Source organism: Falco naumanni, chromosome 5, assembly GCF_017639655.2.
Source record: "Falco naumanni isolate bFalNau1 chromosome 5, bFalNau1.pat, whole genome shotgun sequence".
Classification (NCBI taxonomy): domain Eukaryota; kingdom Metazoa; phylum Chordata; class Aves; order Falconiformes; family Falconidae; genus Falco; species Falco naumanni.
Genome location: NC_054058.1, coordinates 91,977,597 through 91,995,291, shown reverse-complemented (window position 1 = coordinate 91,995,291; position 17,695 = coordinate 91,977,597). Strand labels below are relative to the sequence as shown.

At 39.8% G+C, this 17,695-nt stretch overlaps 1 protein-coding gene across 2 annotated transcripts in view; it reads right to left on the bottom strand.

The window, feature by feature from the left end:
* Positions 1-17,112, bottom strand: part of LRRK2 (leucine rich repeat kinase 2) — a 72,889-nt gene extending 55,777 nt beyond the window's left edge. The window contains exons 1-7 of one of the 2 annotated variants that reach the window (XM_040594614.1): positions 16,752-17,112; positions 16,534-16,619; positions 12,194-12,300; positions 8,169-8,257; positions 6,035-6,169; positions 4,254-4,388; positions 724-855 (exon numbers count right to left, since the gene is read on the bottom strand). In XM_040594614.1, the coding sequence (XP_040450548.1) occupies positions 724-855; positions 4,254-4,388; positions 6,035-6,169; positions 8,169-8,257; positions 12,194-12,300; positions 16,534-16,619; positions 16,752-16,914 (847 nt within the window). In that variant the 5' untranslated portion in view covers positions 16,915-17,112. Of the gene's footprint in view, positions 1-723; positions 856-4,253; positions 4,389-6,034; positions 6,170-8,168; positions 8,258-12,193; positions 12,301-16,533; positions 16,620-16,751 lie in introns of those variants that run through there. The other variant, XM_040594615.1, reaches the window with a different exon arrangement.
* Positions 17,113-17,695: the final 583 nt, after the last annotated feature.

Sequence of the window (17,695 nt, the reverse complement as noted above, 5' to 3'; positions counted from 1 at the left end):
GTATGCAGCTGGGGGAAAAACATATTTATTTTCACTTGAACTTTCAATTACATGGCCCTTGCAAATGCAGATCAGATTATAGTGGCAAAAGAGTACAGAGCTGCTAAGAGGCACAACAAACCCCTTTTTGACATTGCCATCCTTTCTGTTGATGTGACGCTAGCCCACATAAGCCCAGACAACTTTTGCCCAAGTCAAGGGAAGTCCAGAATCCCGTCGTTCTTTCACTGCTGCAGTACACAGGGCCCCAAGGCAGGCACCACAGCTGGGCAGGAACGCAGCATAGGTCTCTGAAGGTAAATGCTTTGCAAGGAGGAAAAAGTCTTGGAAAGTACTTCCCCAGGTAATTCTGTAGCACCAGTTGTTTCCCACACATTCAGCATCGCCACTTCAAAAAAAGAAATCTTGAAGGAATTTTCTTCCTTTCTATAGTAACTTTAAATAGAATGGGATCCATTGATCCCACATTCTCATCTCATACTTCTCCCACTCTTTTTTCCCATTCCACACCCCACACTCCCCCAGTCTTTCGTGGCAGCTTCTGTCACTGTTACTAATGTTTACCGCAAAATGATACGTTATTGACTGTGGCCTGTGTTACCTCAGTATGTTTACATCTTTAGAGACATGGAGCTATACACCACCCTGAGGATTAACTGGAATAGTAGCTCTCTTGTTACTTGTAACACTTGTTGATGACTACAAACAACTTTGGGAACTTACCCAATGTAAGCTTATGCAACAAACAGCAACTCACTTCCTGAACTGTTTCACTACTGGGGAAACTCTTCATCATTTCCACTATAACATTGTAGCAGCGAACATTCCCAGACATGAGCACTTCAACATTGCTGGCTAGAGAAAAAACAAACAAAAGATTGCTTCTTAAGAAAAAAAAAAAAAAAAAAAGCATGGATTCTAGTTCTTAAGAAAAAAAAAAAAAAAGATTGGATTCTAGTTCAGACTTCATTTAAATAGATTTATTTAGAAAACTGGGCCTATGTCTCAGTTTTTGCCCTGAAACTCAAGAGAAAGGTGGCACTTTTTTTCTTGGTACTGCCATAGAAGACATTAACGACAACCAACACTTGAAAATAATTTAGTTCAGAGTCCACATTAACATTTATGTATTTGTTCCATTCTATACCAGGCCATGTAACAGAAATTCCTCACAAACTGTTTCTATGTAACTTTCTTCTTAAAGCTGAACAATTTTTTTTTAATAAATATTAATTCAATCTTATAAATGGTGTTTATAACATTATTGTGAGCAGGTAAACATTTTACAGTGTTTCAGTAATATTCCCAGGGCATAAAATTAAGAAACAGTTTAGAATTTTTCTATCTGATAGATGTCATTTATTTGATTTAATCATGCTTTCATAAGTTTTCCTTCCATGTTAGGGGACATGTTAGCAAGTTATTCTTTTCATTTAAATTAGTTCTACCATATTGTGTCCTGAGGGTATAGAAACGTTCATCTAATGCTCCTGCAATATTTTGAAAGTCATTGCAAATTCTCTATTGCACAGAGTCCCAGAAGGGTTGATGTCAGAAGGGACCTCTGGAGGTCTTGTCCACCCCCCTGCTCAAGCAGGGCCACCTAGAGCAGGTTGCCCAGGACCATGGCCAGACAGCTTCTGAGTATCTCTAAGGATCGAGATTCCACACCCCCTCCAGGAAACCTGTGCCAGTGCTTGGTCACTTTCACCCTCTTTCCTGCCTATTACACAGGCCAGACACACAAACTGACCGGACATTCACAGCAGCCAGTGAACAGACAGAATGTGTCCTTTCCTCCTGAGGACAGAGAGATGCCACATACAGTAATTTAAGGCAAAACGGCATTATGGTAGTTAAAACACAGTGTATGAAAACATCCCTCCAGTATGTCTATGCAGGGTAGGAGACAAAATATGAACCCCAAAAAATCGTGGACAAAATCCTGGCCCCAGTGAATGAAAGGGAGTCCTGTCACTGACTCCAGGGGAGTTAGCATTACTCTGCTGAGGTCCATGGACTTTCTTAATTGTTCTTTCAACAGCTTGGCTTTCCTGTATACAACTTAAAAGAAATATTTGCAACTGTATTATTAAAGATAATTAGACTTTTTAAAGCAGCATATCTTCAAAATAATGTGTCTCTGAATATTAAATAATGACACTGTAAGCTGAAAAAGCATACTCTGAGCAGGAAGCATTTCTGAAGCATTCTATTTGATACTGAAGGAAGGTACCTTTCACAATGCTTTATGACGACTGCAATTTCTTCACATCTTTCTCAAGTGAAAACACCTTTTTAAAGGTATGGTCCACAAAACAGTATTGCATCACTGGAAAGTAAGTTATCATTTCACAGGTGGCAGTTATAAACACATTAAAATATTCAGGATTCCAAAACTGTTTACTACAGAGAGAGAATAATTAACTGCATGTTTAAATCCTGCAAGAACCAAGCAATGCTACATTTGCAGGAAGCCACCATTTCCCTGAACAAGCTCATTTAATCTTAACCACCAACACCTGGTCGTCTAGGTTCTCACAACAATTGATGAAGAGACCAGAGCACTCCATATGGTGATTCATCCCACCTGTAACAGATACCTACCTCCCTTCGGGTCAGGTAAATTTCCTCCCGAGGTACCTGTTTCTCCCCATTAAATAGAGGAGAAACCTGGGTGGCTGCCTATGGCTACCATTTAGATGGCTAACATTCTGGGACCCATCACTCCGCTATAGACTTTGGAGGGAAGTTGGCAGCAAAGCATTTTCTCATTCCATCAAAACCGCTGAGATTTAAGAGAGTTCTTTGTTGCATTGGAAGAAACTCTCACCCTTCGATTTCTTGCGACATATAAGCTGGAATAAAGTCTAGATACATACTAGTGAAAGAAGGCATAGTGAAGTACAAATCCTTGACGTAAATCATTTGGAATAGAGATGTGAACTTCAGGGTATAGGGAGACAAACATTTTAGTACTGGATAAACTAGAGCGTGTACTTACAGTCAATGATTTTCTCCATGTGGCCTTAAAGGAATACACTTTCTTGCAGGTATTGTGGGATGTCATAAACCAAGAGTATAAATGCTGGCAAAAGTGGCCTAGCTTTGCACATTCATGTGCAAGCTAACTCTGCTTCTCTATTTTCAATCTTTCTTATCAGAAATGAGAGTTCTTTAGTTACGCTTTGTATTTACTAATTTTAAAAGCAATTAAAATATGGCACCCTTTTCCTTAGAAAATGGCAATAACTTCTGGGCTAAGATAAAACTATTTCTGGCTCAAGGAACACTTTTTAAACACAAACTGGAATAGCAAGAATTTTGAGAAACAGAAACTAAATAGTTTGGAGTCTGATGAAATGTGGGACACTAGTTATTTTGCGCAATACACGTGGCTAGCATGATTCATATAGACCCAGACAGAATGTACAAGTAAGGTTTTGTGAGGAATCATGTTTGCAAGAGTACGTTATGTACCTCGTGGAAGACATGGAGAGCAGGACCCTGCTCTACGCTTGCCAAAATTGCGACTACCAGCAGGAAGCTGACAAGAGCTACCTCTGTGTCAACAAGATCAAATTGCTGTCAACCAACTGACACAAATTATCAAGCATGCTCTCAGGACCTGATTTTGCCCACAACAGGGACTGCTATTATCGGAAGACAAGACACAATGACATTTTCTTCTAGTCTTACTGCACAACACCATAAGACCCTATAATGTGTGGAGTGCTAACAATGTTCCTCATTGCAGCCACCACTGAACCATCAGAGGGGTTGTCTGAGCCCAGATACCATCTCAGTCCTGGCCATTGGATTCATAGGGGCAATTTTGCCCTTGCGGAACAGCCTCTGCCAACAGCGTTCTTTACCTGCTACTCAAGCTCACTGAAGGTTTATTTAGTCAACAAATACATCTTATTTTTCAAATATTAAAAAGAGACAGGGCAGTCTTGAACTTTGACCCCTGTAACCATGACAAGCATCTTTGTTACCACTTACTCTAAGCAGAAGAAAGTCTCTTTCTGTTATTTTATGAGAGATTTCAGTTTTATCAGAATGGCTGACTATGAAAATTTCCCATGAAAAATTGCAAATCAGCATTTCCCAAAGAAAACAGAAAAGTTATTTGTCTGGCAGCTCCCAATCAGTTCTTACTGATTTTTTACAATCACTGAAAGATTACCACAAACTGAGGTGAGCTGATGTATGTGACGGAAGATGAAAATAATTTCCAACAATGCACTTACGTGGACCAGCTAAGGAATGTAATGAATAAAGTGCAGGAAGAATCACCTCTTCTTTCTCTGGAAACTCTTTAAATACTTTCAGTATGATCATATGATCTTTGCTTTCAACAAATTCAGTCAGCTGCTCTTCTGGAACTAATTTGAAAAGCAAGAGAGATACAGTATGTTTTGAGGAATTAATTCATATTCTGGTACAACATGAGAAAAGACAATTGTTTTCATCAAGTTTCTTTACATCTATTTTCTGTGCTTCACAGAAAGTAAGGCACCCTCCATACACATCATCTTCCAGTTACAACTCCTTTATATAAAGACCTTTTTCTAGCCTACACTTCATGTAACTTAGTTCTGACTTCAAACGCTTCCCTGTGAATCAGTATTTTCAAAGAAGCCTTTCAGCCTTTTTCAGAGAACAAATTTCAGGTGTTCCTCACCAAGACAGTATATAACTGAAGGAAAGGCTAAGCTTACAGTGAAAAAAATTTGCCTGAATGCCACTTTGCATACTCCATGATTTTATTTAACTTAACTTTTTTTGATAATGGAGTTCTTTCATAAAGATTACAGCCACACTTTAATAATACCTTACCTTCATTGTAATAATGGCTTAAGGTTTTTCCACCCCTATCCTCTGTCATTTGTACTGACATAACTGCGTGGCTGTGCAATGAACCAGATAAGGGAACAGATCCAGGTTGAAAAATCACGACATATTTTAGATTTCATAAGCAGAACCATTTTCTGAATCTATTTCAAGCTAAGGCTAGGCAAACATTCACATTACAGTAACTGACAAGGTGGATCAGAGGCAGGAAAAAGTAGCCAGTGGCAGCCTAGGAACTTGTTACTTTAGCACTGCCATCAAGAAGAAGGTTTGCAGGTCTGTACCCAGAGCAGTCTGTAGGTCTGTAAAAATCAGGCACTTATAAAAAACAATGCACAGAAAATCTAAGAAGCTCAGACCCTTATGGAGCCTGAAAAGAAAATACAGCAGGACAAAAGTACTTAGGGTGAGCGAAAGAGGGGAGGGAATGCAGAAGATAATTCCAGGCACACATGTGTGGGAGGAAGACTTGGAAAAAACAATACAGAATAGTGCTGGAAAGAACAAGTCTGAAGAACTGGAGACTATCTCTGAAGCAAAGGAGTACAGTGGACTTAGTAAAAGTGCTAGCACTCCTCAATATTTATTCTGAAGCAAGAAACTCAATGCAAAGCCAAGCTGCTACAACAATGGGACTTCTGGCTGTTACATGCAGTTTCTGAAAACTTTGCAGAAATTCAATACATGGTAACTTCATTTCTCAAAAGAAACACAGGAATATCATACAGTTACAGACTCATCTTTTAGCATTGTACAGATCAAAAGCAGAATCACATATATTTTAAAAGTACAAACATTTTGCTTTTTTTAGAACTGTTCACATGTTACTAAAATTTGCCAGTCTAAATAATCAATCCTGTTCATTTGAGAATTAAAATAAAATGTCACTACTCTTTGTTCCAGTGTTACTAATGTTGAATCCCATCTTTTCAGTTAACTCTAGAGTCAGAAATGAAGAGACATTTTGCTTTTTTGAAAATTTTGTATTCATTGCTCTAATTTAGAAAATTTGTGATATTGCTTGGAAAACCTGTTTTGTGGTAACTCATTCAAAGAACAGATATGATACACAAACCAGAATTTGGAAATGCACAAATTATTTCATTTAAATAAACGTCTGCCATCCCCTTCCAACTTACATATTTTTCTAACTTAATAAACTACAAGATAAAAATACCTTTCTCAAACAGTTTGTGTAACACTTTACACCCATGTTGCTGGATCTCTTCATTTTTAGGGAAGCAGTGCATGGCATTAAATACCAAGGAAAACACATCTACCTCTTCCTCTAAGAGCAGGAAAGCAATTACATCTAAAATGCAGAAGAGATTATATGTTGCACTGATTAGTTCTCAACATTTTTATTGAAGCACTGTACTCAACATTAAAACATTTCATAAAATAAAACATAAAACATTAAAACCACAACCATTAAAATCCAAAATTCTTTAATACTGTCCTTAAAATCTACTCCGTTGCTCAAATCCAGGTTTTGCATAACCCATGAGGAAGTTATCTCTTAAGGTAGTGTTTCACAACACAACTGAGATATTCTAAAAGATTGCTGCCAAAAAGACAGTTTCTCCTCTCCACTCTTGCTCCCTCCTTGCACTGCTTTGGTGCTTGTCTGACCCCTCAATGAGCCAGTTCAACTCACTGAACTGGCAGAAAATTAACCCATCAAAATACTCCCCCTTTTTGCAGTCATAGCATGCTGGAAAGTTTCGCTAAGTAGTAAGGTTGATGGAAGAAAGAAGGCAGGACTACACTACCTGAAGAAAACGAGAGGGGATTTGAAATGTACCTGTCAGCTACAGTGAAATGTGAAATCGGTCCATCTGTGTATCACAAAGCCCTACTCTCACTCTCTCGGCCATTTGTTCAGCCTGAAACTGAACTGAAAAGCCAATCTCACTTCTCTCTTATGACATAAAAAACCCCCTTAATAAAAATATTACTCTGTAGCACGTATAGGCAAAAAGATTCGTATTCATGACAATTTTTCAAGCTTACAGCAATAACAATACAATTCATAATGCCTGTTCCAGTGTTTCAGCTGCATCTGGGTTTTTTATGGTTTTTGTTCTGGTTTTTTTGTTTGTTTGTTTTTTAAGATAAGATCTTTCTATATGGCATTCACACTGGCCTGTCAGCTTCATTTACAGTGCAATTCAAGTTTACAGAGGTATCAAAGTAAAGCATACTAAGAGATTTTTCTGACAAGGTAAAATTTCAAATATTTTTCTGAAGGTAGTTGAAATGAGAGTTTGGTTGATCAACCACTGAGGGGAGGAGCGGTATTCAACCAATAATCTCTTACGGAATATCCAGTCAGCAGTTTAGGATCCTTTACAATGTTCACATTTAAAGGAAAGAAGCTGTTCATTACAGTTATTCAGTAATAGCCAGATTTTGCTATTATTGTTATTATTAATGACACAGTGTAACGACTTATAACGAGACCTGTATTACCCAACTTCAGCAGATAAAAAGTTAGGCATCCAGTCTAAGCTAGTCCTCCAAACCTCTCTACAACCAAAAGGGAAAGGAAAACAAGTTCAGGAGGTAACTGTCTTCAAAAATAGACAAATGAATAGCATGACCATCCTCTGAAAGTGCCAGTTCTCACTCTGCTGCCTACAGCAGTAGAGTGGACTTCGACAGTTGGATTATCTTTAACTACCTAAAGTCAAGTCTAATCCTTAGTTTGTAAATAAGGCTGATTTCAAAGCTGGTTACAGTCAATGGAAATATTCCTATTCTAACAATAATTTGTGCTAATATTATAGGCTAGCTTGAATAAAACTAGCAGAATCTCTCCCTTAGGGTCTCTCTTTAATTTCAATGGAAGATCAAGAATCTCAGCACCACAAGAAAAGTTCTCGTGGTATCTTGTAAGATCAGGTCTCTGCAGAGCAGAATAACAGAAATGTCCGAGATTATTTACTGTTTTCAAAAGTACTAATCAGTACTAAAGGAAGCAAGCCAGACTGTCAATTGGCAAGAAAAAAATAACTTCTTCCTTATTTTATTTATCTGCTTAACAGCAAGTATTTGTGTCTATGCTAATAACAAGTTGGCAAAATTAATCAGTCATGTTCTTCACAGCCTTGCAATTTGGAGAATCATTTCTACCTGGATTAAAAAAAAGTGCAAAGCAATATTATTTTGTATACAAGTAGAAATGACATATTATTTTCCTGAGTAAAACAGAGAGAAAAATCAGGTCCAACATGTACAGTCACATATTTTACACCACAGGTCTGTGTTTTAAAGGCTTAGAAAAAGCAGGAAAGTAAACCACTCAATACCTGACATGAGGAGTAGATTTAATGCTTTCAGTCCTATTACTGAGAGATTTGTATTTCCTTTGTGAATGGTAAGCATTTTAAGAATCTGCCTAAAATTAAAAAAAAAAAGGAAAAAGTTATGGCTACAGAAATATGAACACACAAAAATTTTATCAAACATTTACTTTAAAACAAAAATAGTTACAGAAATCACCAAAAGCTTAAAAAGTTCCCAATTAATTATTTTTTTAAAACTTGTATTTCAGTTTCTGTTCTTTTCAAGTTAGCAATGCAATAATGTTGGTATTTTAACTATTATCACACCTCATTAAAATAATAGTGTGAAATTTATCAATTTTACTTCAACTTTTAATTAGTTTCATATATTTGTTCTACAGGGGACAAGTCTCATTCAGGGTGGGGTTACTCTACATTAAGCACGGCTGTGGAGCACAGCAGAATATGGACAGTATGGCAACGTTCTGTCTGTGGCAAGCACTAAGCTACAGTGAACAATCAAGGGTTTGTTGGAAGAGAAACAGCAGTTTCCCAGCTAAAGAATTTGAGCAACAACTTGAAGAACTCTACGCTATCTAAGTTTCTACCATACAGCACTTATGTGACACTGGTGAAATCACTAGAAAGAAAGATTTCATAGACTACCAGTTCTACACTTCTTACTTTCTGGGTGGAGTTGAGACCCATGGATATTAAACTCTAAAATGCTGCATCACAGTAAAAGTTGACTTTTTAAACAGGAAGAGACAAAAAATGCCAAGTACTCTGAAAAATCCAGTGCATGTATCAAACTGGGCACCCAAAAATCATTTCATGCTCTTAACATATTTTGCTCAAACTACCATCTGTAAAACAGTGACTACAAATCCATAAAACCTTCTCAATAAACAACATTTTAAAAGCTCTAGACAATAATGATGAGCACTAAGAAAAGCTGAGAAGAAAATGAATAGGCCAGTTTTCACACGAGGTATCGCTAATATACAGTAAATATGGCAGCGGGCCAAACATCGAAGGATGTCGATGACAGAATATGAGTAAGCACTGATTGTGCACTGAATGAAGCATATCTCAAAAGGGGGAAAAAAACCCTGACCGTGTGATTAAAAACTAAATAAAAATGGACAGGCTTACACAAAAAAACCCTGAAGAAGCCTTCATTTTTTTTTTTTTATTTTCATGATTTTGGAGAGCTTGGCTCTGCAATCTTAACAATCTTCAAATGTGAGTCTTGGTATATATAATATCTAATAAAAATAGATTGTGTAGTAGTTCGTGACACTTTACTAGATATTCTTGACATGTCTTGAAAAACAAAAAGCAACACTTAAAAGTTTCATCCAAATTTCATTCCCCAGCTCTAGCAATGAAGTTATTTGCCTTGCTAAAGTATAACTTTATAAACTGGAATGAATGTATCACTGTTTTCTTTCTTTTCCCTTCATATTATGGTGTTGCTCATTTCTCTCCCTTCTGTTGTAGCACTAGTGTCGTAACTATAATAATCAAAATACATATAAGAGGCAAAGTCTGATGGGAGATACAATATCCTTTACCTTTTGCAAGACAGGAAATAATAACAGTGTAAGTCCAATAAAAGATATCTCATCTATTCACACAAACCATGCCTTACATACTTACATTCTCATGAACACAAAACCACTGTAGAAATCTAAGGTTAGTCAGAATATTGTGTGGGATGATTGTAAGAATGGAAAACAAAATCCAGTTAAATGCAGGGGTGTTTTTCTTAAATGGAGAATAGATACTTCACTGAAACTTCTGTATGCACACTTTGGACTATTAAGTCTACAGGCAAGGACAGATGGTGGTATCTGGGTTTTCAGTCCTGAGTCAAATCCTTGTCCCAGCATACAGCCCACATGTACGGACTAAGCAGTAGGGTGATGAATCAAGGAAAACAAAGAGCCACCCTAACCAAGCTGGTAGAGTAGCTGAACAGACACCCTTAAACCTACTTTAATTTCCCAATTAAAGTGTTCTAGTCTTAAGCATTCCTAATGCATTTTATTGCGTGGGTGCAGGTGTGTGCACACGTGTATACATGCATAGAAACTGTACATGAGGTAAAGATTCCTTCACCTCTTTGCTCCATAAGTAGCTGTGGCCCACTGAGTTATCAAATGCTCTGAAGACATTAAACGTCTCTCCCTCATCTACCAATGACTCATGAGTTCTGCTGTGGAGAAGGAACTCTGCTTTGGGAAGCAGGCATTTTATAGAGTGTGATCTGTTTCAGGCAAGTGCTAATATATAAAGACAGGAGCTTGCTCGGTATACTGCAAGGTAAAATAGACACTAAAGCATGTCTAATACAAGGAGAAAATTCCCTACATATAACTTCATATTTCAAGTATAATTAAGAGTGAGGGTGTAAAATTTTCTAAACATTATCTACTGTATGAGAGTTTAATGTAAGAGATTACAAAACACCTCATGAAGTCTCTGACCTTGCAGAGAGGTTGCAAACACATTGAAGGAATTTCTTTCCTTTCTCCTCACACTGACAGTGACTATTTCTTTATCACACTGTCTGTCAAGAACACCTAAGTCAATATGAAAGTACTGTTTGTAAACACAACTAACATGGTTGAGTTGGCTCATGGTTGAGACACATGAAAAAAATGCTTTTTCTAGTTCAAGACTGCTGTTCTCCTAAAATAGTTACACAAATAAAATTGAAAATCTCTTGAAAAAAAAAAAAAAAAAAAGACCACCTGTTCTCTACCATAACTGTTTCCTGCCTTGCTGCAAACCGCATGTATTCATTATGATACTGATACACTGCAGTACTACTGCAATCCCCCTACAAGGAACCCGAGATATAATTTAGCTGGCTTGCTCTGCCTTTGGCACTGACAGAAATGCCTGAGCCCACTCTCCCACCAAGAACAAGTTTCTCCACAGCAAGGAAAACTGTCAGCATACCAGACAGGGAAACGCAGTTGGCTAAAATATTGGTAGTGGGAAGGAATTGTGGACAGTAATGTTATCATCAGATCTTCAGTGAAGATTGAGTTTGAAAAGGATGCTTCGTTCAACTGCAGACACTATGTGGGCTCTGAAGAGGCTATGGGAAAGACCCACCCAAAAGTGTAATTTTTCTGGAACCCAAGAATGAACAGCACTATCTCTAGCTCACAGAATAACTCTCAATTATCAAGCCTTTAAGCTGCCAAAGAAATTGTAACTAGCTTGTACATCTTCAGTGCGCTTATTCCTTGCTAGTGAAAAGCAACCAAGATCACTTTCGCTTTCTGACAAAAACTTCACATACTTCTTTCAAGGGAGTTTACTTCCCTACTGACCATGTACTGTAACCACTGTAAAACCAACAAAACCCCCTCTTCTCCATTTACATTACTTTAGGCTTGTGGATGTAGTTCCTCACTTTTGGAAAGAACAGTCACACACACACAGACAAATTCAGGCAATACTGCATCTGTCTATTAAAATGGAAGACCTTGATAAGCACAGAAACTCAGCATCACTGAGATTGGCAGGGACCTCTGGAGGTCTCCTACGTCAACTCCCTGCTCTAAGCTGGGGTTCAGGGCCATGTTCAGTCAGGTTCCAAATCTCTCTAAGGCCTGAGACTTAACAACTTCTCTGGGCAACTCGTTCCAGTGTTTGACCAACCTCACAATAAAAAAAAACAGCAACAAACAAAACCCAACCATACAATGACACCACCACCCCACCACCCCAGCAAACTTTTTAAGTGTAATTTCCTATATTTCAATTCGTACCCATTGCTTCTCACCCTGTCACTGGGCACCACTGACAAGAGCCTGGCTCAGCCTCCTTTACTTTCTCCACCAGGTATTTATATGCACAGATAAGATCCTTGCTTGTGTGAGCCCATTTTGAAGGCTGAATAAACCTATAAAAATCTTCAAACATTTAGAAGCTGATGTAATAACTTTATATAAATATATTTCATTGCATATATATGCTGCCATGATAACCAAGCATTCCTGAACACTCTCTGCATATAAAATACTTACTGGTGAACACCCAGTACTTCCCAGTCCTTCCCAACATCCTTAGGAGCTATGCTCTGAAGAGTACTCGGACAAATTTCTATTAATTTACAAAGAAGTGACCAACCCATCTGTAAAACAAAAATACAGCTATTTTAGAACAGAGATTCTGTTTGGATCTTCAATGCTGTCTTCTAATATTCTTGGCTTTTGGAAAACATGTTCTGAAAAATTATCTAGTTAAATCAATATGGGAAAATTAATTAACACATGAGAAGACAAACAGCATAAAAAGTTAAAAGATGGAGGTAAAACAGATATGCTAGTGATTCCAAATGCATTGCTTGTAGGAACACTTCACTCTCAGTATGCTTCAGCGCTGCTTGAGGATAAAGGAGACACAGTTGAAAGAGATGCTGACAGAGAAAAACACAATGTGATTCATAGTATGTCATCATGGGCCAGGGAAGACCATTGCACTATTAAAGGCAGTCCAGCTTTATTGAGGACCAGGTGTTTCCATGAGAATTTACCATTTAATTGAAAACTATAAGAAGCAAGGATAGGTTTTTAAAGGTGTCCAGTGTTTTAAATGAGGATGAGATACCTAAACAATACTATATATTTCATATTCTTACCATCAATCCTCAATACTGTGTGCTTTCAAAATGTAATGAAGGCAGTGAAAGTTTTGAGATCACAAGGAAAGATGAACTAAACCCAATGCATTTGTTCTTAATAACTACCTGCTCTATCCTATGCAAATTCTTTGACTATCAAACATCTCTAAGTAATGCCAAAACTGAAAAATATTCTTCTTCCATATTGGAGAAATCTGCTCTCTTTAAGAATGCCTGCAGGCTGATATGATTGAATGAACTTCAGTGAAGATGCAGTAAGCAAAATTTGTACAAAGGATTGACCGATGAGCAAGAAAACACTGCTGTATTGAAAGAGAAGTGAATTGTGAAATGTCAAAAGTCAAGATGAAGCAGATTTTCCAAAAATGAATTAAAACGAGGTATATAAGTTCCCTTGGCCATATAGAAAAAATGAAAAAAACCATGGAAGTAGGCTTGTGCGCTTTAAGAACAGGGTCAAGACAGTAGATAATCTAACTATGGCTCAAAACCTGTATGTGTAACTGGGTAAGTTTTTGGCAGGAGAGTTATGTAAAGCAAAGGGGTCAAGACAGGGCAGCCACCAACAGGAAAGCAAATGGTTAAACTAAAAAAAGTTAAACTCCAAAGAGTTTAACTGCAAAGTTCATGGAAAGCGCATGATCTCTAACCCTACAGTCTTCAAGACTAGAAAGCAGAAATTGCAAGTCTGGTAGCGTAAGGACATCTATAGGAACAGCACAGGCTTGAATCTAGACAGCTTTCATGAAAGCTTTGTTGAGCATGAAATTCTGCTTTTATCTTTCACCTACTTGGTTATATGGCATATGCCCACACTATCTGCAGTAGTTCTGTTTCAATTTAGATTTGTGGAGCCAAATATTTTTAGCCAATTACAACCTTAATGTCTGCAGATTGAGCTTGACCACGGCCTAATTTCCACGCTCTTCTCTTGCTTGGATAGCAAGCTGGCTTGCTCTACATGAGACTGCAAACCAATTACTATGGACATTCAGGAACATTAGGCTGGTCTGTGTAACTGAGTCCTGACTAAACACAGGTGCAAAGAATAGTTTTAGCAACCACCAGTCCTCCCCAAGATGATACGTAATTACCTAATTTTCCATGATCCAAGCAAACCAGAGTTTACCAGTGACAGCAAATCAGGTATAAATTTCAAATCCGCACAGCAAAGATATTGTAGAGGTGACCATTAATTCATACACTGTGTATTGATTAGAAAAGATTTTAGTTTAAAAGTCCCAGTTCATGCCACCTAAGTGTTCTTGTAAAATTTAGAACCTGATGAAAATTAGCTTAATGACTTTTTTTTTTTAGATTGTGGTGACTCCAAGTATTGACAAACATTTATAAGTACTGTAGATCCAGAAAAGACCAATGGAAACATCTGACTTGTTGACATGTGGTCTATTTCACAATATTAAAATCATGACCTGAGATAACAGAAAGCTTTTTATCTGTTTAATAATGACATAAGAAAATAAGGGTCCTTTAAATAACAGAAATCCTAAGGGTTACAGGGAAAGAAAAACAACCCAAACCAGCAAACAAAGACGTTCTTATAAACAATTCAACAGGTCCCTATATACAGAAACAGTTGGTTGCAGCACTGAAACTGTTATTTTTAAATCAGACCCTTTTCATTTCTAGCATGCAATGAATTTATATCACATTAGGTCACATCTCTTATGTGAGACAATGAGGCTCTGCTGACTGCTCTTTACTCAAGTGTAAACATATTTTGCTCTGAAGTTTCTAAGCTGCTCCAATCATTGCCAGAGTTAACTGCAGAAAGAAACTACTGTATTTACTTAAAGACATCTATTTTACTTTAAGGTACTACTGACTTTCCAGTCTAGTACTTTCCTACTTCTAAAGAAGTTTTCAGGGTTTATGCCTGTACTGGTACTTGCAATATCGATCTACTAAGCAAATTTACCTTGTACAAGGCAGTGGAATAGCAGCACATGATTCTTTGTTTACCAGTTAAGGAGGGGAAAGAAAGAAAATCCTCACTTCAGGTATGTCTCTTATTGTATTTATTCTCCTATGCGAGTCAATTTTATTACAATAGTAAAAGCAAAAGAGGTTGCTTAATCCATTTATTCAATGAAAACTCAGTAGTAGTGTAGAGGGACCACACTGAAATCAGGACTACATTACTTCACCACTGCCATAAAGTGAGAATTCTGTATTCACAGACTGTAAAAAAAATGCAGTGAATGAAGCAAGAAGACAGAGCTCTACTAACATATTGTGGACGTTTGTAAATACCGTAATTTAATGTGAAGGAAGAGCAGCCTATGACATTTTATGAGGAACAGGATTAGAGCTTTGTCTTGACTATGAATTTTACAATTTAATACAACATAATAATGCAAAGTAGCTTGAAAACTTCTAAACTGAAACACTGTATGACTGCAAATGTAGACAAAGACTAATACTAATTTTAAAATTCCATATAAAATAAGAGGCATTTTAACATAGTTAAAATGAAAATTAAACATTTGCTATCTTCCTTATGCACTTCTGAGAATCTTATGCTGTCATTTCAGACTTAATGGTTGTGGCTGGATTTCATGCTTTTTTACTTCATCATCTAATGTCTGAGCAGTGGTTTTGTAAGTTGTTATATACCTGATATGCTTTATCTTGAAAACAATTGCCAATTCATCCTTCTATATTTCTTAATGGCTTGACAACTGAATAGCAAAATAAGTTAAAACTTCAGACTGTGCACAAATATTTAGTCCTCAAAGGAAACCCGAGATCACTGTTATTCCAGATGAATCATTACACAAGTACAATTCTATATTTTAATCTGAATTTCATGCTTTTGCCCTCTATCCAAAGCCTACTAGAGGAAAAAAAACCCACGTAAAATATACTATTATTTGAGAGGCATTTGCGAAATAATTTCTGCTTTGCCTTCTAGTTGAACCGAAAAAAAAAAAGATGCCCAAAATACTGTAAACATACAAATGAGCTTAACTAATAATAATAATAATGAAAAAGCAAGCTGCAGAGAAATCTGAAGCTCATAAACATCCTTCAAGCATAACGTAATCAGAAAGTTAATACATGCCTGCCAGGAAGGAGCAGTTTCATACAAGTCTGGCAGCTGTACCTGAAGTACAAATCAAATGGTGCAAGCGCCGCACCTGAGCTAAACGGGCCGGTGCTGAGTTACAGGAGCTGCCAAGCAGAACCTTACACGGCAGAACCGACTCTTCGCTAACAGACTCACACACACGCACCCCTTAAAAAACCGGGACTAGTGCGACCCTCCTTCTAGGATAGGGCTGCATAGGTGTGAATTCATATTACAGAATTCTGCTTCTAAGATGCCTGTCTAACCGCGGCAAAACTCAATATTGACACATCAGAAATACACGAGATAATTTACCTGATTTATTACTGGTAATTTAGAAGCCCATGCCATAGAGTTTTCGCATCGCTGAATTTTTATTTCCTACTTCACCGCCTTCTGCCGTTTAAACAGAAACGCGGCGAGCGGCGCCCGCAAAGCGCTGGGACAGCCGGGCCCTTTAAACGGCAGCGGATACAGCGCCCTTGCTCAGGCCCACGGCACTCCAGAGAGTGGCCCAGAGGAGGGCAAGCGAAAAGAAAGCAACAAGCCGAGGGGTAACTTTTATTTCGGGAAAGAACGGCGGTGCTCGGTTCCTAAGGCGCCAAGGCCCCGGCCCCCCGCGCCGCCCTCACCTGCTGCACGCCCGCCGCTCCCGGGTACAGGTCCACCACCAGCAGCAAGGGCACATGCACGTTTTGGCCGCCGAAGAGCCGCGGAGCTGCGGGGGGACAGAGAGAGGCCACGTTATCCGCGGGCGGGGCGGGGCGGGGCAGGGCAGGGCTGGGCTGGGCAGTGCGGCCGGGCCGCCCGCGCCTCGCCTCACCGCCCCGCCGGGCCGCCCGCGCCTCACCGCTCTGCCGGGTCGCCAGCTCCAGCAGGTCGCTCAGGGTCTGCACCAGCGTCTCCAGCCGCTCCCTCTCCTGGACGTTCCGCAGCCGGACCACCAGCTTCCTCAGGGCTTGCTCCTCCCGCGCCGCCGCCGCCTCCCCCTCCCGAGGGCCGGCGCTGGCCATGGCCGACCCGCTGCCCTCCGCGGCGGGCACCTCACCCCGTGCGCCAGCCGCCGCGGGCGGCGGGGATGAGGACTAGGCGGCGCCGGCCTGTCCTGCCGCCGCGCTCGCAGGACGGCCGTCTGTCCGGCTGGCGTCACCCGCCTGCTCGGGCCGCCCTTCCCGTTGCCTCCCGCCCCTCCCGCCGCGCCGCTCCGGGGACGCGGCGGTGGCGGACCAGCCCCCGCGGGCGGGCGGGCGCACGGGCCCACTGACCCTAGGGGGCGCTCACGTCACTCGCGCAAAGGCCCGGCGGAGGGGCCAGGCACGCTGGCAGCTGGCCAGTTTCTGGTGATTGACAACACAGCTGTCCAATAGAGTCGCAGAGCTGGAGCTTCGGTTCCGCCCCGTCGTGCTCCCCTGCTATAAAGGGGTCTGGAGGCTGAGGCGGCTGAGGTATGGGGGTGGGTGCGTAGTTCGGTGGTGTGGGAGTGTGTCGCTGTGTTTTTTCGACGTTGTCAAGGAAGAAAGTAAAGGTGTATAGTGCGCCATTAGTGAAGGGGGGAGAGAGATCTGTAGTCAGTGCGTGTTCTTAATATGCAGCTCCCTGAGCAGCTGAGGTGCCTCCTTACCTCGTGTGGCATTTGGGGTGGTCAGCCTTTCCCCGTGTGGTGGGTTTGTGGGGGGTCAGGGAAGGTGAAGGGGGGATCTGAAGGCTGCTGTGTGGCAGCTGAGGTGAAGCTGTAGCTCACCCTGCCTAAGGATGATGTATGCTCTGCACTCCTGAGTGCTTTTGCCTTGTGGG